This window comes from Carettochelys insculpta, chromosome 20 (genome assembly GCF_033958435.1).
Source record: "Carettochelys insculpta isolate YL-2023 chromosome 20, ASM3395843v1, whole genome shotgun sequence".
NCBI classification, from domain to species: domain Eukaryota; kingdom Metazoa; phylum Chordata; order Testudines; family Carettochelyidae; genus Carettochelys; species Carettochelys insculpta.
This window is the reverse complement of record NC_134156.1, coordinates 17,668,639-17,696,172: the sequence shown is the minus strand read 5'-3', so window position 1 is coordinate 17,696,172 and position 27,534 is coordinate 17,668,639. Positions and strand designations below refer to the sequence as shown.

At 42.3% G+C, this 27,534-nt stretch overlaps 1 protein-coding gene across 6 annotated transcripts in view; it reads left to right on the top strand.

The window, feature by feature from the left end:
- TEX2 (testis expressed 2) overlaps window positions 1-27,534 on the top strand; it is a 148,945-nt gene that overhangs the window by 86,586 nt on the left and 34,825 nt on the right. For all 6 annotated transcript variants that reach the window (XM_075014286.1, XM_075014288.1, XM_075014285.1 and 3 more), the window contains 5 exons: window positions 606-806; window positions 8,260-8,596; window positions 11,159-11,406; window positions 12,350-12,499; window positions 19,560-19,659. In XM_075014286.1, coding sequence (XP_074870387.1) covers window positions 606-806; window positions 8,260-8,596; window positions 11,159-11,406; window positions 12,350-12,499; window positions 19,560-19,659 — 1,036 coding nt within the window. The remainder of the gene's footprint in view (window positions 1-605; window positions 807-8,259; window positions 8,597-11,158; window positions 11,407-12,349; window positions 12,500-19,559; window positions 19,660-27,534) is intronic.

Here is a 27,534-nt window from a genome sequence, read left to right as displayed (position 1 = left end):
TGATTCAGTTAGCACTCATTTAACTCTCCCATCTCCGTATCCTTCCATTTCATTTTATACTCATGCATCTGGCAAAGTGAGTTGCTATTCACAGAAGGCTTAGGCCCTTATAAAATTTCGTCCTTAAAGTGCCTTGGGACTCCTTGTTAACTTCAGAGTTGTTCTGATGCCTGTATGCTCTCGGTAATATGCTGCTCTTTTCCTCTGCCAAGTGCCTCTGTTCTGTAGTCTGGTAAAAACAGGTTTGGGAACAATTACTTGACTGTGGTGCTTTTCACCTATAGATCTCACTGCACTTTATAACAGTGAGTAAGAAACATATATGTCCTTGTTTATACTGACAAAGAAACAACAAGGTGTAGAGAGGTGAACTAATTTGCCCAATCAGTCATACAGTCAGTGCTAGAGTTCGGAATAGAATCTTGCTTACCTGATTTTAGTTTAGTGCCCAATCTACTGTCTTGTTGCATTCAGCCATGCAGTGTGACATAAGGTGGGAAGGAGCCCATCTTACTATAAATGATTGACAACTATTTAAAAATATTTTATACGACACCAGCTTGCCAGTTATTTTAATGTCAGTTAACAAACATTTATTTTTCTAGGGATGGATGAATGAAATTTGTAATTATGATCCAGAAACTTACCATGCTACATTGACTCACTCTGTCTACGTGCGACTTGAAGGAAGCACTTTAAGACTTTCAAAACCCAATAAAAATATCTCCAGAAGGGCTATTTACAATGAGTCTAAACCTGATGTCACCTACATTAGCCAGAAAATTTATGAGCTTACAGACAGCAAGGTGAGTTCTATTTGGTTATGCTGCTGATCACTGTAAAGTAATAAATTGTTTAATTTCTTCTGTCATATAAATGAAGATAGTTAGCTTAGTGATTAGCTTGGAAAGTATTATGTTAATTTAATCTGCTAGTATAAAAGGGAACAGATGTTAGTCAATGGCTATTTCATGTTGAAAACTGATCTACGTTTAATCTTTTTTTTTTATGGATATAAAATATTAAAACATTGAGGGGAACTGACATAAATATTTTTGGACTGGTATCCTTTTTATACACAAGGATCCCATTACATTGCTATATAGATGAATCTTGCTATACCCTACAGTAAACCCTCCATTTAACAGACTAATGGGGGAGAGGGTTGTCTGTCATTACAAAAAGTCTGTTACATGTGAGGGTGTACTGGCCCCCACATCCCTCTGCCCCCCCCCCCCCACCAAAAAAACCTCCAAACCAAAACTCTGCCACTCACCAGAGCCGCCACCACTGGAGGAGCCACTGGACTCTGCTGTGGCTGGGACCCTGCCGTGTGGCTGGGACCCCTCTCCTGCACACAGCTAGAGCTGCCATGTGGCTGAGACCCCACTGCTGCGCACAGCCGGAGCTGCCTCAATGCTAGAGCTGTCTTGCTGCACACGGCTGAAGGCACCTGGCTCCCACTGTATGGCAGGAGGGGCCACTCTCTGAGCCACCACGTGCTCCTCCCACCAGGGGAGGCCCCCCCGCAGTGGGAGAAGTGCATGGTGGCTTCAGTGGAGGAAGCAGCTGCTCTTCAAGGTGGCAGCAGTGGTAAGTCCCTTTTTTGTGTGGGGCAAGTATGGGATTTAGGATTTTACAGGCCCTAGCAGACTTCGGGAACAATGGACGTCCCCTGTTGTTCCTGAAGTCCGCTAAATCAGGGTCTGTAAAATCAGGGGGTTACTACAGAAAGAATAAAACCAATGGCGACAGTGTTAAGCATCATTTTAACATAGGTGAACAGGGAGTTAGAGAGGAAGTTCTGCAGGCAGGTAAAGGAGAAGCAAAAACAGGATTCTTAAGTAAGAGGCTGTCTGGGTGTGTGTTGTTTGGGGCTTTCTGTCTGTGGCTGTGGTGTTTTTCTGCTTTGTGGTGTGTGGTTGTAGGTTGGTTTCCCCCCCCCCACCTGCCCTCCCCCCATGGAGGGTGGACTGGGACTGGCAGTTGGAATCTGTTGGCTTCTAAATAAGCTTGTTATCAAGAAGCCTCTGCTGATTGGCTGAGCCCTCAGTAAGGGAGGGACTTGGAGGCAGTTGAGGGCTTTATAAAGCAGTGTCCAAGCGAACAGGGGACTGCAAACAGGGAGTTTAGAGTGGGAGTTTGGAAGGGTGTGGAAGGGGCCGGGGACCCTTTCCTTTCTTTTAAATCACTGTTCTAGGATGGCAGGCATGGATAGTGACAGGTCTGCTGCTGTTACCTGCTCGGGATGCGCCATGTTTGTCTTCCTCCCTGAGGAAAGAAGGGATTTCGTGTGCACTAAGTGCAAGCTGGTCTCCATTTTAGAAGAAAAAATTAGAGGACTGGAGGCTCAAGTGTAGAGCTTGTGCTCAATCAGGGAGGATGAAGATTTTCTTGACAGAAGGGAGCGTTTAATCTTGCAAGCAGGGCAGGCAGAAGAACCGGGGAGGGTGGTAAGGGATGAAGCGGAGAACTGGCAGCATGTAACTTCTAGAAGGAAAAGAAGGCCGGTACACGAGTCCCCCATTGATATAGAGACAAGTAAACGCTTTCAGGCGCTGTCCACTGGTTCTGCGGTGGTGAATGCTTTGGAAGGAGGCTCACAGGAAGAAAATAGCAAGAGAACTGCTTCTACTGCAGGACAGGGGATGTGTAGTCCTAGGGGTGGGGGTTCAATGACCACCACCTCCAGAAGAAAAAGACGGGGGGTGGGGGTGGTTGTTAGGGGACTCCCTCCTAAGAGGGACTGAACCATCCATCTGCTGACTGACCTGCAATCTCGTGATGTGTGCTGTTTACCGGGAGCTCAAATTCAGGATGTGACTGAGAGCCTTACAAAACTGCTCAAGCCTTCGGAATACTGCCCCTTCCTACTTCTGCATGTGGGAACTAATGATATGGCCAAGAATGACCTTGAGCGGGTTACTGCGGATTATGTGGCGCTGGGAAGAAGGGTCAAAGAATTTGGAGTGCAAGTGGTGTTCTCGTCCATCCTTCCTGTCGAAGAGAAAGGGCTAGGTAGGAACCGTTGAATTGAGGACGTAAATGCATGGTTACACAGGTGGTGTCGGAGAGAGGGCTTTGGATTCTTTGATCATGAGACACTGTTCCGGGCACAAGGATTATTAGGAAGAGATGGGGCCCACCTAACCAGGAGAGGAAGGAGCATTTTTGCAAGTCGGCTTACAAACTTAGTGAGGAGAGCTTTAAACTAGGTTCTCTGGGGGAAGGTGACTGAAACCCTGTGGGTAGAAAGGAACTTGGAGGCCGGGAAGAAATGCAAAGAGGAACGTACAACAAAAGTACCTTGGTTCGAGTAGTGAGGGCGGGGGGGAGATCGACTGGTTATCTAAGGTGTTTGCACACCAATGCCAGAAGCCTGGGTAACAAGCAGGAGGAACTAGAAGCCCTGGCTCAGTCCAAGAACTATGACTTGATTAGAATAACAGAGATTTTGTGGGATGACTCGCATGACTGGAGCGCGGCCATGAAAGGGTATAAACTGTTCAGGAAGAACAGGTGAGGGAGAAAAGGAGGAGGGGTTGCACTGTATGTAAGAGAGCACTATGACTGCTTGGAACTCCAGTACATAGGGCGAGAAAAGCCTGTTGAGAATCTATGGGTCAAGCTTAGTGGTGTGGGCAGCACTGGAGATGTGGTGGTTGGTGTCTGCTACAGGCCGCCAAATCAGGATGATGAGGTAGATGAGGCTTTTTTTAGACAACTGAGAGAAGTTTCCAGATCGCGGGCTCTCGCTATCATGGGGGACTTCAGTTACCCTGACATCTGTTGGGAGACCAATGTGGTGGTACACAAGCAGTCCAGGAAATTTCTGGAGAATGTTGGGGATCACTTCTTGGTACAAGTGCTGAAGGACCCGACCAGAGGTCGTGCACAGCTCGACCTGCTGCTTACAAACAGGGAGGAACTAATAGGGAAGGTAGAGGTGTGGGACAACCTGGGAAGCAGTAATCATGAGATGGTAGACTTCAGGATCCTGACCAAAGGAAGGAAAGAGAGCGGCAAATTATACACCTTGGACTTCAGAAAAGCAGACTTTGACTCCTTCAGGAACCTGATGGGCAGAATCCCCTGGGATGCTACCATGAAGGGAAAAGGAGTCCACAAAAACTGGCAGTATTTCAAGGAAGTCCTATTGAAGGCGCAGAAGGAAACTGTCCCGATGTACAGCAAGAGAAGTAAATATGGTAGGAGACCAGACTGGCTTAATGGGGAAATCCTTGGAAAACTTAGGCACAAAAAGGGAGCTTACAAAAAGTGGAAACTGGGACAGATATAAATGTATAGCTTGAGAATGTAGGGCAGTTATCAGGAAGGTGAAAGTGCAACTGCAATTGCGACATGCGAGGAATGTGAAGGATAACAAGAAAGGTTTCTGCAGGCATGTTACCAAGAAGGTGATCAGAGAGGGCATGGGGCCCCTACTGGATGATGGAGGTAACCCAGTGACACATGATATAGGGAAAGCTGAAGTACTTAATGCTTTCTTTGCCTCAGTCTTCACGGACAAAGACAGCTCCCGGACTAATGCGATAAGTGATTCATTGTGGCATGAAGGTGGACAGCCTTTGGTGGGGAAAGAACAGGTTAGGAGCTATTGAAAAAAGCTAAATGTACATAAATCAATGGGCCCGGACCTAATTCATCCTAGGGTTCTGAGGGAGTTGGCATATGTTGTTGACGAGCCCTTGGCCTTTATCTTTGAAAAGTTGTGGAGATCGGGAGAGATCCCAGATGATTGGAAAAAGGCAAATGTAGTGCCCATTTTTAAAAAAGGGAAGAAGGATGATCCAGGGAACTATAGGCTGGTCAGTCTTACATCAGTCCCTGGAAAAATCATGGAGGGGCTCCTCAAGGAAGTCCATTTTGAGGCACCTGGAGGAGGGGAGAGTGAACAGGAATAGTCAGCATGGATTCATGAAGGGAAAGTCATGCCTGACCAATCTGATTAGTTTCTACAGTGAGATAACTGGCTCTGTGGATAGGGGAAAATCAATGGATGTGATCTATCTTGACTTTAGCAAAGCTTTTGATACAGTCTCCCACAATATTCTTGTTGGCAGGTAAAAGGAATGTGGATTGGATAAATGGATGGTAAGATGTATAGAAAGCTGGCTAGAAGGTCGGGCCCAGAGGGTAGTGATCAATGGCTCGATGTCGGGATGGCGGTCGGTTTCTAGTGGAGTGCCTCAAGGTTCCGTTCTGGGTCCTGTTCTGTTCAACATATTTATCAGTGACCTGGATGAGGGGTTGTATTGCACCCTCAGCAAGTTTGCTGATGACACTAAGCTAGGGGGAGAGGTAGATATGCTGGAGGGTAAGGATGGGGTTCAGACTGACTAAGACAAATTGGAAGACTGGGCTGCAAGAAATCTGATGAGTTTCAATAAGGACAAGTGCAGAGTCCTGCACTTGGGCCGGAAGAATCCCAAGCATTGTTACAGGCTGGGGTCCAACTGGCTCGGAGGTAGTTTTGCAGAAAAGGACCTGGGAGTTGTACTGGATGAGAAGATGGACATGAGTCAACAGTGTGCCATTGTAGCCAAGAAAGCTAATGGCATATTAGGTTGCATCAAGAGGAGCATTGCCAGTAGATCCAGAGAAGTGATTATTTCTCTTTATTCGGCTTTGGTGGGGCCATATCGGGAGTACTGTGTCCCGTTCGGCCTCCAGTTATCGGAATGATGTGGATACACTGGAGAGTGTCCAGCGGAGGGCAACCAAAATAATTAGGGGGCTGGAGCATATGACTTATGAAGAAAGATTGAGGGAATTAGGTCTGTTTAGACTACAGAAGAGAAGACTGAGGGGGGACTTGATAACAGCCTTCAACTTACTGAAGGGAGGCTGCAAAGAGGCTGGAGAGAGGCTGTTCACAGTGGTCCCGGATAGCAGAACATGAAACAATGGTCTCAAGTTGCGGTTGTGAAGGTCCAGGTTGAACATTAGGAAAAACTTTTTCACTAGGAGGGTGGTGAAGCATTGGAATGTTCTACCCAGGGAAGTAGTGGAGTCTCCATCCCTGGAGGTGTTTAAGTCTCAGCTCGACAAAGCACTGGCGAGGGTGATATGATGGGTTTGGTCCTGCTTAGAGCAGGGGGCTGGACTCGATGGCTTTTTTAGGTCTCTTCCAGCTCTATTGTTCTATGATTCTGTGATCTTGAAAAGTTTGAAATAGGAGACAGGGAGAATAACTCAGCAGTATAGACAAAATAACATTTCAAAACTCCACCCTGTTTCTCACGCAAGTATGCAGTCCTGAAACTGTGTGGCATGGGAGTATCGCACAGTTTCTCATATAAATTAAAATATGCCTGTCGTTTTGAAACCTTCAATCAAATTCCCCTGTTTCAAGACCGCGAAAGTATTTGGAGCCCAAAAGCTTTTGCTGTTGTGCAAGTGGAGGGAACACAAATCAGATGGATGCAGCAGAAAAGAGTGGGAGGGCTGATGAGTGAAAGGGAAGGCTCTGCTTCCTCATGTCTCTTTCCATTACAATGCTGTGGAAGCTGCCTGTTAGGTAGGTACAGTATGGGTTGGGAGTTTCTGTGAATCAAACCAGGAGTGGGAAGAAGTGAAGCTGGGGTAAGTAACCTCTCTCCCAAATCTGTGGGGGGATCCCCACATAAAATAAAGTTGACTACATCAGCATTGTCTTGCCTGATACCCAGTGTATCATGAGGGATGGTGGCCACAGAGAGCCATTGGCAGCACAAATGAAGGAAGAATCCATGCTACAGTGGAGTCTTGGGAAGAGAAGAATAAAGAAAACTGAAGAGGCAGCAGTCCTTCATTGATCTCCCAGTCTGCACACGGAAGGGTTTAAATACTCCAACTAATTGCATGATAGAAAGATAAGGTAGACATTTATAAAGGTTCCTCTCCTCTGTGCATGTTTTTCTCTTGCTGGAAACATTTAAACTGTAAGACTTTGAAATCATGATTGAGTAGTTTTAGAGTTCAATACAACAGACTTAGTTGTTAGTGGTGACTGAAATCTGACTTTAAGAGGTACAAGAGTGTTTTTGTTACAAAATCCATTACATAGGAACAGAGTGCCTCATGTAATAAGCAAATAATGACATTTAAGTTAATCATTACCCACAGTGTGTTTTTAAAGTGTCTTTAGTGAAACAAGCCTTTTCACTTTTCATTTGCTAGTTCCTATGCAGTCATCCAGCACCAGTATTTGCCCACACACCACGTATATAGGACAGACTGCAAACACTCTTCGACAAAGAATGAATGGACATAGAACAAACATCAAAAATCGCCAAATACACAAGCCTGTCAGCCAGCACTTTAATGGAGTGGGCCATTCTGTTGAAGACCTGAGAGTTTGTGTTCTGCTGAAAAGGGACTTTAACAACAGTCTACATAGGAAATGTTCAGAGCCAACATTCACATTCAGATTTGACACTTACACATGATTTGAACAGGGACAGCAATTACGTTACCCATTATAAGGACTCTTTTATATACTTTGATGTTTTATCTAACTCTCAACTTCCCACCCCTATGCACCTCATCCCTCTGCTCTTCTGATTTGCCAACCGGATAACAATTTTTTTGATTTGTCAACCTTGACAACAATTTTTGGACCTCTGTGCTTTATATATTGAGTCTGTTCTGGTAAGGCTATGATCTGCAGAAGTGCGTCTGTCCCACAAAAGCTCATCACCTAATAAACTATTTTGTTAGCCTTTAAAGTGCTACATGACTGCTTTTTTGTTTTGATAGCACCAGTATTGCAAACCTCGAAATTTCAAAAATCATGTGTTGGACCCTCAAATGTCAGGTGATTTAAATAAATAATTTTGAGATTCTTTACCTGCCAGTTGGAGTCACATTTTCAAGATATTTTGCACAACTCTGAGAGCTGAAACCTTTTATTATATGAAAGTAGAGATTCTTACATATTCATGTGATTCTAAGGGTGTAATATACCCGAGCGTGACCTGGTTTAAATAAGGCTTATTGCTAAGCCTTTCTATATTGTTTGTTAGAAGGCTGGGACTTGTTTATCTGTCAACAAGTTGAGGTTCCACCCTTCTCAATAAGCTCAGTGGAAACTGAGCTCATTTAGCACCTTTGAGGTGAAATCCTAGCTATTTTCATCACTTAAAGTACAATGTTATACACTAATTTGTAAGTGGAGAGGATACTGGTTCATACAGAATTTCTCCTTTGTTGTTTTGGGGGGTTTTGATCTATATGAAACTTTTCCCCCCCCCACAGATTTATCTGGTTCCCAAGAGTCTGGCTCGAAAAAGAATTTGGAATAAAAAGTACCCTATTTGCATTGAACTTGGTAGACAAGATGACTTTATGGCTAAGGCCCAGACTGATAAAGAGAACTTAGAAGAAAAGTCCCCTGCAGAAAATTTAGACTTGAGCAGTGACGAATCTAAGAAACTTCAAGATGGGACAAAGCCAACTAGCCAAAAGGATCAAATACTTTATCTGTTTGGAAGAACAGGTAGGGAGAAGGAGGAATGGTTTAGGAGATTCCTTCTGGCTTCCAAGTTCAAGTCTGAAGTGAAGAAGCCCCTGAGCTTATGTGGAAACAAGCCAGGTATGGATTGTCTTATATACATTTTTTTTAAATGAAGTAAGGTGCAGTTTTATAAAGAGATTTAGAATAAGTACAGAAAAAGCTTCAAAAACTGAATGGCTTGTTAGTGTTGTTTGTAATGAATCAATGTAAGTATTAGTTCTTAAAAACCAAGTCCAAAATTAATCAGGTAGAATTTGATATTCCCTAAAATTATGATTAAACAGGTTTTAAGAGATCATATGTAACTAAGATACAATTGTTTATGGGGTTGTAACCCCATAAACAAACTTACTTTAAAATTATTTTCTTTAATACTAATTAATTTTCATAGTGCAAATATTGAATATTTCTACAAAAAGGGTTGCCCTCTGCTACTGAAGTCAATGCGTTTTTTTGCATCTGACTTCAGTAAGTGTAGGGATTGAGTCTGTAATTGTTTATTTCCCCACTTTTGTCAAAATATCAGAAGACTTGTCATGGGTGGATCCACACTGACTTATTTTTGTCAACAGACATTTATGTGTGCCGTGCACTTTAAATTTAAAATCCTGTTGCCTTAATACCAGGTGCAGCTAACAACATGGTACATAAAGGGACATCTTCCATATAAGTTCAACAAATCTACTTGGATCAAGTGTTTGAAATATTAATTTTAAAAGCATCTTTTGGTGGAATCTTAAATTTTCCTTTCCCTCTCCTCATCATGCTTCGCGATTACAAATTTTTCTCTTGATATGTGTATATAAAATTATTTCAGGAACATGGGTCTCTGATATGCAAATTAAAAATAGCTATTTTGTACACTTCTCCTCAGGATTATAAACTTAAAATATTCAGATCCTTGGACAAGCTATTTAATCCCTATAGTTCAAAATTAAGTATAGTCCGTACTTGTCTTACAAATAACAAGTAGTCCTGACACAGCTTATAGACTTACAGAATTTTTGGAGCATAAGCTTTCATGGGCAAAGACCCGCTTCATCAGATGCGTGGTCTTTTCCCACAAAAGCTTATGCTCCAAAAATTCTGTTAGTCTATAAGAATATCAAGAAGTCTTGTGGCACCTTATAGACTAACAGATATTTTGAATTATAAGCTTTCGTGGGAAAAGATCCGCTTCATCTGATGAAGTGGGTCTTTGCCTGCGAAAGCTTATGCTCCAAAATATCTGTTAGTCTATAAGGTGCCACAACACTTCTAGTTGTTCTCGAAGCTACGGACTAACACAGCTACCTCTCTGTAACAGAGAGTAAGCCGTGCTAGTCTATACACTATCAAAACAAAAAGCAGTCAAGTAGCACTTTAAAGACTAGCAACATAGTTTATTAGGTGAGCTTTCGTGGGATAGACCCACTTCTTCAGACCATAGCCAGACCAGAACAGACTCAATATTTAAGACACAGAGAACCAAAAACAGTAAGCAAGGAGGACAAATCAGAGAAAGATAATCAAGGTGAGCAAATCAGAGAGTGGAGGGGTCGGGGGGGAAGGTCAAGAATTAGATTGAGCCAAGTATGCAGACGAGCCCCTATAGTGACTCAGAAAGTTCCCATCACGATTTAAACCATGTGTTTAGACAAAGGGTCAACGGGCACAAAACAGACATCAAAGCACTCCAGACCCACAAACCAGTTAGTCAACATTTTAATGGAATGGGGCATTCTGTCAATGACCTCAAGTTATGTGTGTTACTGAAGAGACATTATCGCACCGTTTTGGAAAGAGAAGTGGATGAGCTGACTTTTATATTCAAATTTGGCACATTAACACATGGTTTAAATCGTGATGGGAACTTTGAGTCACTATAGGGGCTCATCTGCATACTTGGCTCAGTCTAATTCTTGACCTTCCCGCCCCCACCCCTCCACTCTCTGATTTGCTCACCTTGATTATCTTTCTCTGATTTGTCCTCCTTGCTCACTGTTGTTGGTTCTCTGTGTCTTAAATATTGAGTCTGTTCTGGTCTGGCTATGGTCTGAAGAAGTGGGTCTGTCCCACGAAAGCTCACCTAATAAACTATTATGCTAGTCTTTGAAGTGCTACTTGACTGCTTTTTGTTTTGATAGCTACCTTTCTGATACTTGTTAGCCTATAAGGTGCCACAGGACTTCATAGTTTTTGCGAATACTGACTAACACGGCTACCCCTGTGATAGTTGTACTTGTCTTATGTACTCCCCGACAAAACTACCTGACCATCGAGCATATGTAAACTTGATTGCATATGTATTGAGTAACCGAGGAGTTTGACGTCTTCAGTTGCATGCATTGCTGCTGGATATTGAATCATTCTAAACACCAACAAATTAGAATTTAACACCATCTAAAATACGATTGTGGTATTTCTTGTATCCTTAAGAGTGACGGAAAAAACAAGTGTTTTGAACCATACATTTTATTAAACTAATATGAATAACCTGGTAGCCAAGTGTTTAAAAAAATTGTAGCATCTCCAAAGTGACACCCACGTTGCATGCTTGATACTCTCCAGCCATTCTTTTTCCAGTAGTCTGCTACTTGCTTTGCTGTTGCCCTCACTTCTCTACTGTCTCTGTTAATTGATTTACTCCTCCTCCTTTAGGGTTCTTGCCATCGCACAGCAGAACCAATAGCCAGTCTGGAATTCTTACGCACAGTCGCAGCAGCAGCAAAGGAAGCACAGAAGAAATCATGTCCCAGCCTAAGCAAAAGGAACTGGCAGGCAACGTGCGACAGAAAATGCTTTTGGACTACAATGTATACATGGCTAAGTGTGTTCCACAAGAAAATAAAAGCCCTGTGGTTAGTCCAGTCTGTAGTGCAGACAGTAGTCCTACTTCCGTGAAAAAGGTAAAGTCCTGTGATTTAGTGTGGTTCCACGAGACAAATTTTAAGGTCCTGTGATTTGTTTTATGCTTGTTGCTTTAAAAGTATTGATTTATAGAAGGAAAAAGACAGTAGGTCTGGAAAGTGCGTATCTGTTTTGAAAACTGAAAAATGAGATTGTCTTGATTTGTTAGAGATTATTCCCAAATTTAATCAAGACTTGATCCAGTCAGATATTACCCTGAGCCTCCCAGCTCAGTGGAAAGAAAACCACATAGGTTCCTCAGACACACTGTCAAATTTTAATGATGTTTCATTTTTGTGCTTGAATCCCTGTAACTTTGCAGAGAGTCATTTCCTTAGCCTGTTCCCCATCTCTCACTAATTTAGTCTTTAACTATATATAGGTCTGATCGTTCCATTATTGGACTTTTGTGTGACACGAGTGGAGGAAAAATACAAAGGATTTTTCCCTTTTATTCTCCCACTTTCCTCATATTCCTTTTTTATTTTAGTTTAGCTTACCAAAAATGCTTTAGCTTTGGTTTCAAACTTAATAAGGCCAATGGATTTTTGCAGAAGGAAGACCCAAGCACTTGTCAGATTATTATTACCTGATGGCTATCGAATTTTGTAACTTTTTCATACTAAATGTTGGTTTTGCTATTGGCATTAAAAAAAAAAAAAGTATAACTTGAACACCTTCATCCTCAGCAGCAGATGACTCCAAATCTGGCTAATTCAGGTCCCCACTGAGATTTTATTGTCTCAACAGACAAACACAATAGGGTTAACCACAGTCACTTTACGTAACTTTGAAGATTACACACAATCTTTGTTTAACAGTGTAGACCTTACTTTGATTTGGGTTAATGAACAGTATGAATTTCAAGACCTAGATTGAAATGTTTCTTTAGACAGTGACTAGATTGTGCTCCATAACTGTATGATATGTTTGTTTTTCCAGTTGACAGATATCCATGTGGAAGCTGAAGAAGAGGAACGGGAGGCATGGGTAAATGCTTTGCTTGGCAGAATATTTTGGGATTTCTTAGGAGAAAAATACTGGTCTGATCTTGTGTCCAAGAAGATCCAAATGAAACTCAGCAAAATAAAGGTATCTCTCTTGGTTAAAAAGGGTTGTACTTTCTAGTCCCCAGCATAAAAAATATTTTTTTAGTTTAGTCACGTTTTTATAAAAAGACTTGATTTAAGATACTTTTAAAAACATATTGTACTTTTGGCATAGTGTCTTGAGGCCTGTTAAGGAGCAGAGAGAGATAATCCAACTCCATCACAAATATCACTCTGTGGCCTCTTGGTCCAGTCACATGACATAGCAGGAAAATATAAATAGTGATTATTGCTTGTTTCATATGAATGTGGGGGCTGAATTAGTGGATGTTAGCAAAAAACACAGATGTCCTCTGACAGAGGTGAAAAGTGTTACTGTATTTGCATTAAGCAGTAGTAGTATAGTACTTTAAGATTGCTTGACCAGCAAATCTCTAAAGCTAATGTTACAAGCTCATTGTGCTACCGTGGGATCGTTTTCAACTCACTGACACTAATACTAAGAGCAGGAACCCCCAGTGAGGATTCAGGAGTTCTGTGAAATGAAAACTGCTTTCAGAAACAAAATATTGATAACAAAAGGGGTGGGGAACACCAGTAGCTTGAACTGTGCCCATATGAGCATGCTTTAAATTCAGAAATCCCTTTATAAACAAGGATTCTCTGTGGGAGTAGTAGTCAAGGCAGCAGCTGTCTGAAAGGCAAAGGGATATAATTCTGCTGTCTACCGCCGAAACTCAAAAGAAAAGGGGAGAGGCTTTTGACTAACCTTTGTGGTTTGCCCCTTGCATTCTCAACTCCTCCAAATAGCAGTAGCTAATCACAGGTTTGTTCAGCAACCTGTGGGGTGGATGGAATGGAGGTTATCAGTCTGTTCCTAAACACAAAGGAAGGAGCAGGCCTGCTGTCACCAGCACTAGAATTTAGCTGCCAAAACCAGCTATGAGAGATGGTTCCTTGTGCTACTGGAAGTAAACAGTAAACTAGTTCTACCCATGGCTGTTTCTATGACCACTGAAGCAAGTTATTCAAACATCAACTTGCAAATGCTTTGAGAGTAAAAAACTGGCATAGGAAAGAGAGAGAGAAAATAGCATCCTATATATTTATGGTGTTTATAAGTATTTTATTATAAACAGTTGCTGCTATTACCAGCAGAGATGTACAATGTATTTTCTCTCATTTGCTGCCCTTCCGCTGTACTGAGGGTCTTGCCTAGTAAGTAGTCAGTGTGAATTCAGTCTGCTGGCAACACAGTTATACTCTCTAATGGTTTGGTGTCCTGTGAGGAATATGTTCATGGTGTCAATGCCATCTCTGGTAGAGTGTTGTCCACAGCACAAAGAGCTATCCTACCTCAAACGTACCCAAATATATGGAATTTCCATATCTAAAAAAGTGGGTCTGTCCCATGAAAGCTCATCACCTAATAAATCATTTCGTTAGTCTTTTCAAGTGCTACAGGACTGCTGCTTTGTTTTGTGATTTTGTTTTGTTTTTGTGAACAGACTAACACGGCTTTCTCCCTGTGACTAAGTACCTGTAAGCAGGAAGGCTGAGGATTGGCTTGAGCTGTGGAGATGTAACTGACCTCTGACTCAGAGTCAGAGACATGATCCTTCCAGCTCAGTTTGGAGATGTGTTGGCACATCAGTGTGAAAAAACCTGCGGGTGGGGGGGGGGCAGTCTTTTGTTTTAGCAATCTCAATTAGCTGAGTTAGGGTTCTAGTAAGCCAGCACTCTTCATGAGCATTAAATTCACAGTATCTGTAAAGGCACAGAAACTCAGGCTGGCTACCCAGATCTTTTTAATGTTAGTAACTCAATCAGTTCACTTTTGCACTTGCTTTTTTAACCCTTTAATCTTCTCCATGAAAGATACTTGCAATGTTAGGGAAACCTCCTAATCTACTTTGAATACAAGCCTGTTGTGCTCAAGTATTTCTTATTTCCCCCCATTTCAGTTTCCTATGCTTCTTAATAAAATGCTCATTGGAACTTCTGTGCTGGTGCAATGCATCATGAAAAGTAGGTGGTTTTAATTATCCAAAACAGGAAGAAGAGGATGGGAATTCACAGCAATGTGGTGAATAAAAAGTTGTCTGGGTAGAATATAATGCCAGTGACCTCGCATATTAAAACACTTAATGCATCTGTTGCATTATAGTTCCCCACCCAGACTTTAATTTAAGGAGCTCTTTTGATATACTTTTTTCTAGTCACTGTTCTGAAAGCAGTTATGTAATCAGGAGAAATTATTGTAAACACACTAGTCTGGTTTAGCAGTGAGTTGTACAAGAAAGACTAAAAAGTTCTTGCAGTAATCCTGTTGGTTCCTAGTTTTTCTTTCACAGAATTGTAACAGTAAAGTGGGGGAATGCGTAATAAATCTTCTGTGCTGCTTCTGGATTTCTCAGGTGTCGTGTGGCTTTCCTCTAAAGTTTTAGAAATGAACTTTTCCATGAGGAAAACAACATTGAAGAGTCTGAGGCACACTATTTTCCCAAGCTGCTTATGAGGTTACAGTCCTGAAAGACCACTAGATGCTTTATTCTAAACTTGAATATTTCAAATGTTTGCCCGTGTTCAGCAATGACTATGGAGTTCACACAATGCAAGCCAAGCATTTTACAGTCCCTGAGCAATGGCATTACCAGATGATACTCCCCGCCCCCCAAAAAAATAACAAAAAAAACTAACAGTGACCGCCTACCGTTGGGGAACGGGAAGAAGTTGGGGTTTAAAGAACATAAGAACAGCCATATTGGGTCAGAAGAACGTCCGTCTAGCCCAGTATGCTGTCTTCCAACAGTGGCCAATGCCAGATGTCCCAGCATGAGTGAAACAGAAAAGGTAATCATTGAGTGATCCTTCTCCTGTCATCCATTTCCAGCCTCTGACAGACAGGTAGGCAGGCCAGGGAAACCATTCCTACCCATCCTGGCTAATAGCCATTGATAGACCTAACTTCCATGAATTTATCTATTCTTTTTTGAAGCCTGTTAAAGTCCTGGTCTTTACAGCATTCTTTGGCAAGAAATTCAACAGGCCTACCATGTGCTGTGTGAAGAAAAACTTTTTTGGTAGTTTTAAACCTGCTACCCATTAATTTCGTTTGGTGAACCCTAGTTCTTATGTTACGGGAACAAATAAATAACTTTTCCTTCTTTACTGTTTCCACACCAGTCATGATTTTATAGACGTCCATCATATCCCCCCTTTGTCTCTTTTTTATAAGCTGAAAAGTCCCAGTTTTGTTAATGTCTTCATATAGCACCTGTTCCAAGCCCCTACTCGTTCTTGTTGCGCTTTTCTGAATCTTTTCCAATGCCAAGGTATCTTTTTTTGAGATGAGGCAACCACATTTGTTTGCATTATTCAAGATGTGGGTGTACCATGGATTTATTTAGAGGCAATAACATATTCTCTGTCTTCATTCTCTGTCCCTTTTTTAACAATTCCTAACATTCTGTTTGCCTTTTCTGGCTGCTGCCACACATTGAGTGGATGTTTTCAGAGAACTAGTCACTATGACTTCAAGATCTTTCTCTTGAGTGCAACAAGAAGTCTTGTGGCACCTTATAGACGAACAGATATTTTGGAGCATAAACTTTCGTGGGCAAAGACCCACTTCATCAGATGCATGAGTGTGGGGATGGTTTCAGAGGGGTATTTAAAGAGTGGGGTCCTAGTAAGAGGGAGGGCCAGAGCTGACAAGGTCTATTCAGTAAGGTGGAAATGGCCCAGTATCAACAGCACTTATCAAAAGAGGAAAAAACAAGTTAGATCAAACAGGGGGATGTGACCACTTTCTTAAGTGGTTATAGCTAAATTAGGTCCCATCATTTTGTATCAGAGAGGTAGCCGTGTTAGTCTGTCGCTTCGACAACAACAAGAAGTCCTGTGGCACCTTGTAGACTAACAGATATTTTGGAGCATAAGCTTTCATGGGCAAAGACCCCCTTCATCAGATGCATGGGGGGGTTGGTTTCAGAGGGGTATTTAAAAAATGGGGTCCCAGAAAAAGGGAGGGCCAGAGCTGACAGTCTATTCAGCAAGGTGCAAATGGCCTATTATCAAAAGAGGAAAAAACAAGTCAGATCAGACGGGGATATGAGCCATTGTCAGAGTCTAATGGGGAGATGTTAACACCCAGGGCAGAGAAGCCGCCTTTAAGCTGCGAGCCACTTCCAGTCTCCGTTTAATCCTTGGTTAATGGAGTCAAATTTGCAAATAAATTGCGGCTCAGAGATTTCTCTCTCCATTTGATTTTCGAAATTTCTTTATTTCAGGACTGTCACCCTTAGATCTGCTACTGAGTGTCCAGGGAGATTGAAGTTTTCCCCCACAGGCTTCCGTACACTACCACTCCTGATGTCTGATTTATGTCCATTTATTCTTTTATGTTGAGACTGTCCAGTTTGGCCAGTGTAAATTGCAGTGGGGCATTGCTGGCACATGATGGCATCTGTTATGTTAGTAGATGTGCAGCTAAAGGAGCCCCTGATGTTATGGTTGATGTTAAGTCCTGTGATGATGTCACTGGTGTAGATATGTGAGCAGAGTTGGCAGCGAGGATTGTTGCAGGGGCTGGTTCCAGGCCTAGAGCCACTGGTCTGTGATTTGTAGTGGCTGGTGAGAATTTGTTTAAGGTTGGCAGGCTGTCTGTAGGCGAGGACAGGCCTGCCTCCCAAGGTGTGTGAGAGTGAAAGATCGTTGTTCAGGATGTGTTGCAGGTCTCTGATGATGCATTGGAGAGGCCTTAGATGGGGGCTGTATGTGATGGTCAGGGGTGTTCTTTTGTTTTTCTTGCGAGGCCTGTCTTGTAGCAGGTGGCTTCTGGGTACCCATCTGGCTCTGTCAGTCTGGTTCCTCTCTTCCTTAGGTGAGGTACTGTATTGGTATTGTAGTTTGAGGAGAGCTTGGTAAAGGTCTCGTAGATGTTTGTCTCTATCTGATGGATCAGAGCAAATACAGTTGTACCTTTAGTGCCTGTCTGTAAACAGTGGATCGTGTAGTGTGCCCTAGATGGAAGCTGGAGGCGTGTAGATAAGCATAGTGGTCCATGGGTTTTCGGTATAGGGTGGTATTTATGTGACCATCTCTTATCTGCACAGTAGGGTCCAGGAAGTGAATCTCTTGTGTGGACTCGTCCAGGCTAAGGTTGATGGTGGGGTGGAAACTGTTGAAACCATGGTGGAACTCTTCAAGAGCCTCCTTCCCATGGGTCCAGATGATGATGTCAGTGTCACACAGGTAGAGGAGGGGCGCAAGGGGATGAGAACTGAGAAAGCGTTGTTCCAGGTCAGACATAAAAATGTTGGCAATACTGTGGGGCCGTGCCCATAGCAGTGCCACTGATTTGAAGGTATAATTTGTCCTCAAATCTGAAATAGTTATGGGTGAGGACAAAGTCACAAAGCTCTGCCACCATTTGTGCCTTGGTCTAATCAGGGATAATGTTCCTAACAGCTTGGAGTGGATACATCGTTTTGTATGTATAGTTGGGGTTACTTTTTCCAGTGTCCATTACTTTACCTTTATCAACATTAAATTGCATTTGCCATTTTGTTGCCCAGAGTAATCTCGACAGAATCTCTGTCAACAGATTGCATCTACACACGATTGCGCTGTCGACAAAGAACTGCCAGACTGCACTGCCCTCTGGTGGCAGAAAGCGGATGGCAGCTCTGCAAAGAGGGCTGCCCAGCATCAGGACGTCATCTCTGTCAAGAGAGGTGTCTACAGTGCACTTTTGTCGACAGTACTCTGCCCAGAGATTGTTATGCCTCAACTATTTGAGGAATAATACTGTTGAGGAAAGTGCAAAGTTCTGTCAAGGCTCCGTTGACAGAATGCTTCAAGCATGCAGCTGCTCCCTTAGTTATGTTGACAGAATGTCCCTTCTGTCGACAAAACTCTAGTGTAGACCCAGCCTTACGGAGCTCAGATCCATAACCTTACCTACAAACATACAAATAACAGATACAGACTCAAGGCATCCTCAGCTTTCATTAGACACCTCACACAGCCCCCCAGCACAATATTTGGTGCCAATAGATACAATGGACACACAAAATGGCTTCCATATCCAATATAAAAATCTAGTCAAGTAACAACTATCCACTATGACTCCAAGATCTCTCTCTTGAGAGGTTATAGCTAAATTAGTCCCCATCATTTTGTATGTATAGTTAGGATTACTTTTTCCAATGTGCATTACTTTACATTTATCAGTATTAAATTTTATTTGCCATTTTTTTGCCCAGTCAGTTAGTTTTGTGAGATCTTTTCTGAAACTCTTCAGCCTGCCTTGTTCTTAACTATCTTGAACAGTTTAGTATCATCAGCAAATTTTGCCACTTAACTGTTTACCTCTTTCTCCAGATAATTTATAAATAGGTGGAACAGGATTGGTCACAGTACAGACCCTTGGGAACACCAGTAGTTACCACTCTCTATTCTGAAAACTCAACATTTATTCCTACCCTTCATTTCCTGTCTTTTAACCAGTTATCCAATCCAATACAGGACCTTCCCTCTTCTCCCATGACAACTCACTTTACTTAAGAGCCTTTGGTGAGGGACCTTGTCACAGGCTTTCTAGAAATCTGAGAACACTATATCCACTGGATCTTCATTGTCCGCTTGCTTAGTGGCATGATATAGGATAAAAGACCGACTCCTGCTGTGGATAAATAGTGCTGGTTTTTATATAAGATCTGTCAGCCTACCTGCAGAATTCCTCCACTAAAGCATGTGTTGGGGCATCTGGATACATGTTTGAAAAAAGAAAAAAAAATATTAAATCTGCCAAACTTTCCAGTAACCACACTTCTTTCTTGTTCTATACCTCTTTGTCTGTTTTGGCTGATAGAGCATACATTTCAATTATCCGTCAAATGTGGGATACGAGTTTGTGACAATACATCAATTTTATGTCCTAGGTTGAAACTTGTATTCTTGATTGGGTGCGCACGTACAGTTATAAGATGCAAAGCTGATTGACTGTAATGTAATGACCTTCTAGATATCACAGAATATTTGGTCTGCTTATGACTGTTAAAAATAACTTGGGTTTTGTGTTCTGTACCTTCTTCCAGCTGCCATATTTCATGAATGAGTTAACTCTAACTGAACTTGACATGGGTGTAGCGGTGCCGAAGATGCTCCAAGCCTTCAAACCTTCCGTTGATCACAAAGGTAATGAATGGTTGGTTTGAACAGGAATGTCTTATGCTGATGTTAAAAAGGATATTATGTTTTACTTCTATTGCAGAATAAAAAGGGCACTGGTTTATAACTTTACAGTAGACTTCGAGATACGCGCACTCGAGTTGCGCATATCTCAGGTTAATGCCGCTCAGAGGAGCTGCTGCGCTGGTCAGTTTCCCAGCTCCTGTCAGGGGTGGCAGCTGAGTGGGCTGCCACCACTGACAGGAGAGGTTTCCCCACCCGTCAGGGGTGGCAGCTCAGAGTCAGGCTCTCAGCTGCTGCCACTGATGGGAATGGGCAAACTGAGAAGGACAACTGCCCGGGTCAGTTTCCCAGCTCTGCAAGTGGAGGGGAGCAAGGTGGCTGCCTGGTCCCCAATTCCCTTCCATTCTCTGGAGCCAAGGGTCAGTTTCCTGGCTCCCCCAGATTGTGCAGGAAATTCAACTTATGCAGGGATTGCAAGAAAGTCGGGGGTCTACTGTACATGTATTTTAAAAACATCTTACCTAATATTACTAGTGACATTTAAATTTTTGAAAAACTGACCATGCAGTTACACATTACCATTTGTGTCCTGTTTACTTTTTCTGTTTCATTCAATTTGGACAAAGTCCATTTTTATTTCTTATTTCCTGTTATTGTTCACTCCTACAATAGATAGATGTAAATATTCCCAAGTGTCTGCAACCTAAACTTTTTCCAATGAAATATTAAAAAACCATAAACAGAACTGCCCCACATCTGTTTCTCTTATGTTCTGCAAACCTCTAAACGAAGCACAAGATTTGAGCTTAAACTGTCTGAATGCTATTTTTCATTTGGTTACCATTATTAAGAATGGATTTGTAAAGCAATTGACATTGAGTCCACAGGGATTTTATCAGTCCAAATATCCCATGTACCTGAGCAGCTTTATAGAAGCTGGTGTTGGAGGCTGGGATCTAGTAGCTGGGAAAAGCAACTCACTTTGAGGGTTTTAGTGAAATTTATTCTGATTAAGGATGACTTCTGTCTTCCATTTCTACCCTGTAAAACTGCTGAGAGCAGAGGATAGCTGATGGATTTCAGGATGAGCTTTGCTTGGGGGAAGGAGTGCTAAATAAAGGCCCAGCACTGTGGCTTTGCAAGGTACTGAGTGCCTGGCATCAATCTTATAATTTCTGTAGGCAAAAAGCAGAATGAATTTAAGGAAATTCCCAACTGAAACCACTGAACTCACAGGATTATTGAAATAAAGTAAAATTTGAGGAAGTACAAAATAGTGAAAGATCCTGCATCTTTTCTTTGTGCCCTGAAAAGAATTGATTCTATGCTGTGGCAGAACCTAGAGCTGACTTCTGCTCAAGAGCCACAGATGTATTCAGTGAAAACAATGGTTCAGCAAATTACTGTACTAATAAACCAGAAAACCAGCATACAGCTCAGCTCTGATCAGAGACTTTGTAAAAATGGCATTGTGAGGTTTTGTGCTTTTCTTTCACTGACCGTGGTGACAACTTGTGGTGATTTTCTTTCTGCCAGCCCTGGGAGCTAAAACTCAATCTGCTCCTTCTGGCTTTAGGTATCACCAAGCAAGGCATTTGTCATGGCCATGACTTCTATCACCTGTACATTTTCATAAAGAGGCAGGATCTTTTGTTGTCCACTCAGATGAAGAATACCTCTGTCTTCGTTCTCTGCCCCTCTCCCCACCACCACCTCAAAATATAAATCTCTTCTGATGTTATACTGAAACTTTCAGCTAGGAACTAGATTTTGATTGTGGCCATTGTGCATGATTTTGGCTGTCTCCTTCAGCAAATCTTTTCTTTTTAAATTCCACATTTTCTCTTCCCTGTTTAACTTGATGTTGACTTGTTGGAAATGTTTTTGAAGAACACAGTTGATCTATAAAAGGCTTATTTGACCCTGGGTATAGAAGGCACTAATTGGTATATGGGGAAATGTTCCTTTGGGGGACCCTGTTGTTTACCATCCGTCTGCACCTGCTTTAGTTTAGTTACTCTCTTTAAAATCATTTCCCCATCTTTCCCATAACTGAGCAGCAAAGATGTTAGAATAAGAATTTACTCTGACTGGCACTCAGCAGTCAATTTCTGGATTTTAGCCATACCCATACTAATTGTAGTGCGAATCAGCATGGATTTAAAATTGCCTTAGTTGTGGGGACTTTGGAAAACATTAACGAGCCTCTAAGTCTCAAAATGAATTAGTGACAGGTTAAAGTCAGTTTTTCTACAAACTTCTCAGCAGAATTATTGAAACTGTAAAGCAGGACTATACCCAACTTCCTGATTCTGTAATCAAGAAAGTGCACAGGTGTTCAATCAAATTAATTTTAGCTCCAAAAGGTAATTTTGCTCAATACCAATCACCTTCTCTCGAAAAGAATGATCATGATCCACTGGTCGGCTAGATTAGAATGTGACTAGGCTTTATTGCAGGCTCTTCTGCTGACTTGTTGTATGACTTAAAAAAGTTGTATACATGCTGTATGCATCAGTTTCTCAATCTGTGAAACAAATAAAATCCTTCATAATGACATTAAAGGCTTACATAATGTTTGAAATGAAATAAAGGAAGAAAGTAAGTACAGTAGTCCCTCGAGTTATGTGAGGGTTGTGTTCCCAAACACCCTCACGTAATTTGAATTTTGTGTAAGTTGGGGGCGGCTTTTTTCCCTTGGTGAAACACATGTTCTGCAGCCGGGGAAGCAGCAGGAGCACATGGAGCTCCTTTTGAAGTGTAAGTCCTAGGGTTGGCAGGGCAGCTGGGGAGGGTTAAGCCTGGCAGTGTGTTGGGGCTGTGGGAGGGGGGCAGAGGGGTTAAGCCTGGGGTGGGCTAGGGCTGCAGGGGGAGGTGGTGAACTGGGGCCACATGGTGGGTTAAGCCGGAGCTGGGCGGGGTGGGGGTCAACCAGGGCCATGCAGCGGGGAGGGTGAGCCAGAGCCAGGTGCAAGTGGAGAGGTGGTGAGCCAGAGCCAGGTGTAGGGGGGAGGGAGAGTGGATGTGTGTGAATGGGGGTGGGGGTTGAACTGGAGCTGTACACGGGGGGGTTTGAACTGGGGTTGCGGGGCTGAGCTGGGGCTCCGTGGGCTGCAGGGGGTTGATCCAGGGCTAAGGGGAGTGGGATTTTGAGTTGCACTTAACTCGCGTTAATGTGAGTTAAGCACAACTCAAAATTGCTCATTTCATGGGTTTACTGTACTAAGTAGTTTCCATTAAGCAGTTCTTGAGGGAAATACTCACTCCTAACTGAGGCAAGGTTTACACCATGACCAAAAGTCAATTTAAGATAAGCAGCTCCAGCTGTCACAAATTGATTTGTTGTGCCATGCCCATAGCAGGAGTGTGATGGGAGAAAGTCTCCCAACAACTTCCCTTAAGTCTCATGACAGCAAGGAGTACCAGGGTTGGCAGTGAAGCCCTGATGGTTTGATTTAGCGTGGCATGCTAAATGGAACACTGACAGATTGACCAACACCACGTCAATCTTCTGTTGAGTGTAGATGAACAAACAGTGAATAAAGATAACAGCAATGGTACTTTCTCAGAACAGAAGCTTGGTGAAATATACGCTCATTCATGCATAAGCCACCAGATCTCTTAAGTGCTTCCTGGGAGGAATTTTAGTACTAAACTAGCTGATGAATTTCTCACCAGGCTGGGTATTTTCTGTCTTTATAAGTCTTTGTTCTTTTCATTTGGTTGCAAAGCTCCAGTGAGCCATCATCACTTGATCTGGAGAGCTGTCTTGCTGCTGGTGTGTTTAGCTGGACTTTATTTACTTAATGGCATATCTAGTTCAATCACATTCTGCCTAGGAGAAGTTTAGGCACTGTCTACATTCAGGTTGTGCCCCAGTTTATCTACTTTGTGACAGTTCACCAGAATAATTAAATCAGTACAATCACCCCTAGTATGGATGCAGTTACTCTGGTGTACGGTCTGTTCCCCCTAAATTTACATACATAAATTGTACAAAAATATTAGTCTACATTTGGTATCAGTATCACTGCATCCACACTCAGACTGTTCTACCACTTTTGAAATCTACTAGTAGAGTTAAAGTGGTATAAATTCTGTGGTCTTAAACATTCATTTATGTTCTGCTATGAGATTCAGGGTGCTCTCAAGATGGGGACAGTGTTACAGTGTGCCAAAAATTAATACACCTGTTATGTTCTTGCAAACTTTGAAGTCATGAAGTGAGCGCACACAGAGTGCACTGCTTTAGGGCTTGTCTACACTTGCAGGAAGATTGATTTCTTTACCAGATGTGTGAAATTGATCTCTTTGGGGTCCACAGTCGACCCCATGTACTCTCATGCAGAATAAGGGAGGTCAATGGGAGAAATGCTCCTGTTGACCTCCCTCAGTGAGGACAGACCTTACAATTGCCATAGCTACAGTTTGTGTATCTGCAATCGACTTAAGGTCTATTGTAAACCAAGCCTTAGTCTGAGTTATTTATCTGACCTAGAGTAGGCGTTTTTGAATGTGAGCTCGAAGATGAATTTTGTTCCAGTGTAGTAAAAAAAGCTATTGAAGTTGTAGGTAAATCATTGGGGAAAAAGAAAATATCCAGCATGCTCTCCCTTCAGCTAGGATCTTTTGAAAAAACATTTTTTTCATTTGATCAAGTTGATCCAGATACTGTGCGTAAACTTGGAAAACAACTAACTGTCTCTTAGGTTAGGATTCCTTGCATCCACATAAAAAAAGTTCTGACTTTACGTATGATAAACTCTTATTCAGTTCTTTCATATTTCTTTTCCTAGCTTCTTTGTAAAGTTGTTTCATTCTGCTGCACTATCTTGTGAAAGGGGCAGGAGTCTAATATATTAATCAAATGAATTTATTCTGACAGAGTTTGCACTAAGGTTTGCAATAAGTGCTACCTGTTGAAAATTGACAGAAATGGCTGTGTCAGTCTGTGTTCTATCAACAGCAATTACCTGACACGTTATGAGGACTCTTTTACATACTTTGATGTTTTTATCTAACTCTTAACTTCCCCACCCCGCTGTCCCTCTGCTCTTCTGATTTGCCAGCCTTGATAACAATTTTTTCTGGTTTGTCAACCTTGATAACAATTTTTGGACCTCTGCTTTATATATTGAGGCTGTTCTGGTAAGGCTATGATATGAAGAAGTGGGTCTGTCCCATGGAAGCTCATCACCTAATAAACTATTTTGTTAGTCTTTAAAGCTCTGCATGACTGCTCTTTTTGTTTGGTTGAAAATTGTAACATTTAATAGTTGGTTAATGCCAAACACATGTTTTATGGGTGAAACTAAAAATTCTATTTTCTCATATCAGCATAGGACACAAGAAGGTCTATAAGTTCTAATGCCCTCTGTAGAGGTGTTTGCTGGGGTTTGCCTCCCCTGTGGTGGAGGAAGGTCACAACACATCACTACAGTTAATCTCTGCGTGGTCCTTGTTCAGAACAAGACATCACTTTCCTTCAGCAGGGTCAGAGCAAATTGTAAATGCATAAGCTGGCCTTGGTTCAGGGCAGGGCAGGAGTCAATACAGGGCTTAGCTCCTCTTCTCTCAGCAGGGCTGGGCAAACAGAGTGGTTCATGGTAGGATAGTAGTCAATATGTGGCAGCACAGCCTGCAGTTAAGCAAGCCTGAGCAAACTAGCAGTCCAGTCCAGAGAGTGCTACCCTGTGAGTGGTAGCAGGGGGGCGCAGGCCTACCTACTCCACTACACCCCAGTCCTGGGCCCTAGCAGAAGCTGTCAGTAACTGCTGGCCAATGATGATCCAGACTGCAACACAATGACATTGGCTCAGGCAGTATTGCAGCCCCACTAGGGTTAACTGCCTCCAAGCTACTTCCTATCTCCTACTCTGTAAGTACCTGGTTCCAGGCTGGGTCATCAGGGAGCTCTGGCACATTGGTGCCCTCAGGGTAGCAAGCAAGTGGCAGGTCAGGAAGCTTCTCTGGAGTCTGGTCGTGCCCGCTTGCTGGCCTCTTTCAGGAGCCAGGCAGGGAGTGTCTGATCCTTCCAGCAGCTGCTCAGAGCTCTTCTACTTCCTGTCCTGTGCATTAGTCTCTGTGGGACAAGGCAAGGGTGCCCTTTCTCCGCTCACCCAGGCTTCAGGAAGGACTCTTCCTACCTGGGCAGGGGAAGACCACAACACCTTACCACACGTTCTCAGAATTGTGAACAAAATAATTTTGTTTAAAGGTTTAAGGTTGTATAAAATCTACTATGGAGCAAGCTAGACACTTATGTTCCTATTATCACCACCACTGAATCACCACTGCTCATTGCAAGCGAACACCATCATCTATCTGTGCATCATCTCCCTGTATGATAAACCTTTTCTACAGGCAAGCTTCCAGTCCCCAAACATCTTGCACGCTATAGTGCACCACACTCAAGCTTCAATACAAATTGTTTTTTCACTTTGCTTAGTTTTTGTTCTAAGACAGTAAATAATTTCACTGCTACTAGAAATGGAGCCTATTTTCCAGATAGAAATAAAAATTCGATAGGGGAAATACTATATTGCTTATCAAATTATCTGGGGATTGGAACACACTGCTTTTTTCCTAGCTATAATTCATCTATGATCTTATTTGATTAAAAGTAATATTGTTGGTTTAAGTTGTCAATTTTTTGAGTTATTTTTCCCCAGTTGTGAAATCTTAATTTTTTTTAAAACGTGGAAATACTTTGAAAGAAATGAATTTAGTAGACAATATTGTGGTCGGATATTTTTATTTGCAATTAAGCCTTCCTCATTTGGTGGTAATTTTCTCTGGTTTCCTGTTTGCAGTAGCTTGCATTAATATTTTTTGTGGTATGCTTTGGTTAAGCCATTTTTATTTGGCATGCCTTTTGACAGAAATAGGTTGACGTTACAAGCTCCTCTGCTTTTCTGCTTAAGTCGCTAAGAAAGCCTTGGGGAACCCTCAAGCATTAGATGTGAAGAAATTTTAGATGTGCCCTACAAAGACAAGCCCAAGTTGCTTCTGATGGACATGTTGCTTTTTGTGGTCTTTTGGAAGCAGAGACTTATGAGTCTCATTTGTAGTTTTGGTTTTATAGCAGTTGAAATAAGAATGGTCAGAAATCCACGTTTACTAGCATCAGCCTTTTGCAGTCAAAATACTATCCTTGACTTAAGAGATAGGATGGCCAAAACTGGTTAAAGTAATGTAAGGGCTAACTACACAAAACTGAAAACTTTGGTGAGCCAAATCAGCAGGAGGAAAACTTAATTGGAAAACTCTGCGTAGTGATTCGGAATTGTTCAAGAACACTTTACTAGATGTTCAAAAAGACACGGTAAAGGGCGAAGGCTGTATTAATTTAAACCATGGTCTATTCTAGAGAGGAGACTAAGGCTGCATCTATACTAGAAGATAAAAATCTAATTTTAGTCGGTTAGCTTGATTTTTACCACACAACTGTCTTCACTGTAAAGACCATTAGCTGGATTTTGGGTGTAGTAATCTCAAGATTACAAAATCGCAGTTGCCTGACAGGTATAATGCCAAGCTGGCATTCAGAAGTTCGATTAAATGAAAGTGTGGAAGCGCCATGTCTGAAAAGCGAATTTATTAGCCTCCAGCGGTGTCCCTTATGTAACCCATGATGCCCCTCTCAGTGCTCTGCTCTGGCCTCTGCTCTCCAGTAACATGAAGAGCCTGAATTTCCAAGCGGGAGTAGCCCGCCTTTAGCTGTGGGCTCATGTTAGTATGACATAAGAACATAAGAACATAAGAATGGCCATACTGGGTCAGACCAAAGGTCCATCAAGCCCAGCATCCCATCTGCCGACGGTGGCCAATGCCAGGTGCCCCAGAGAAGGAGAACAGAAGACAAGTGATTTATCTCCT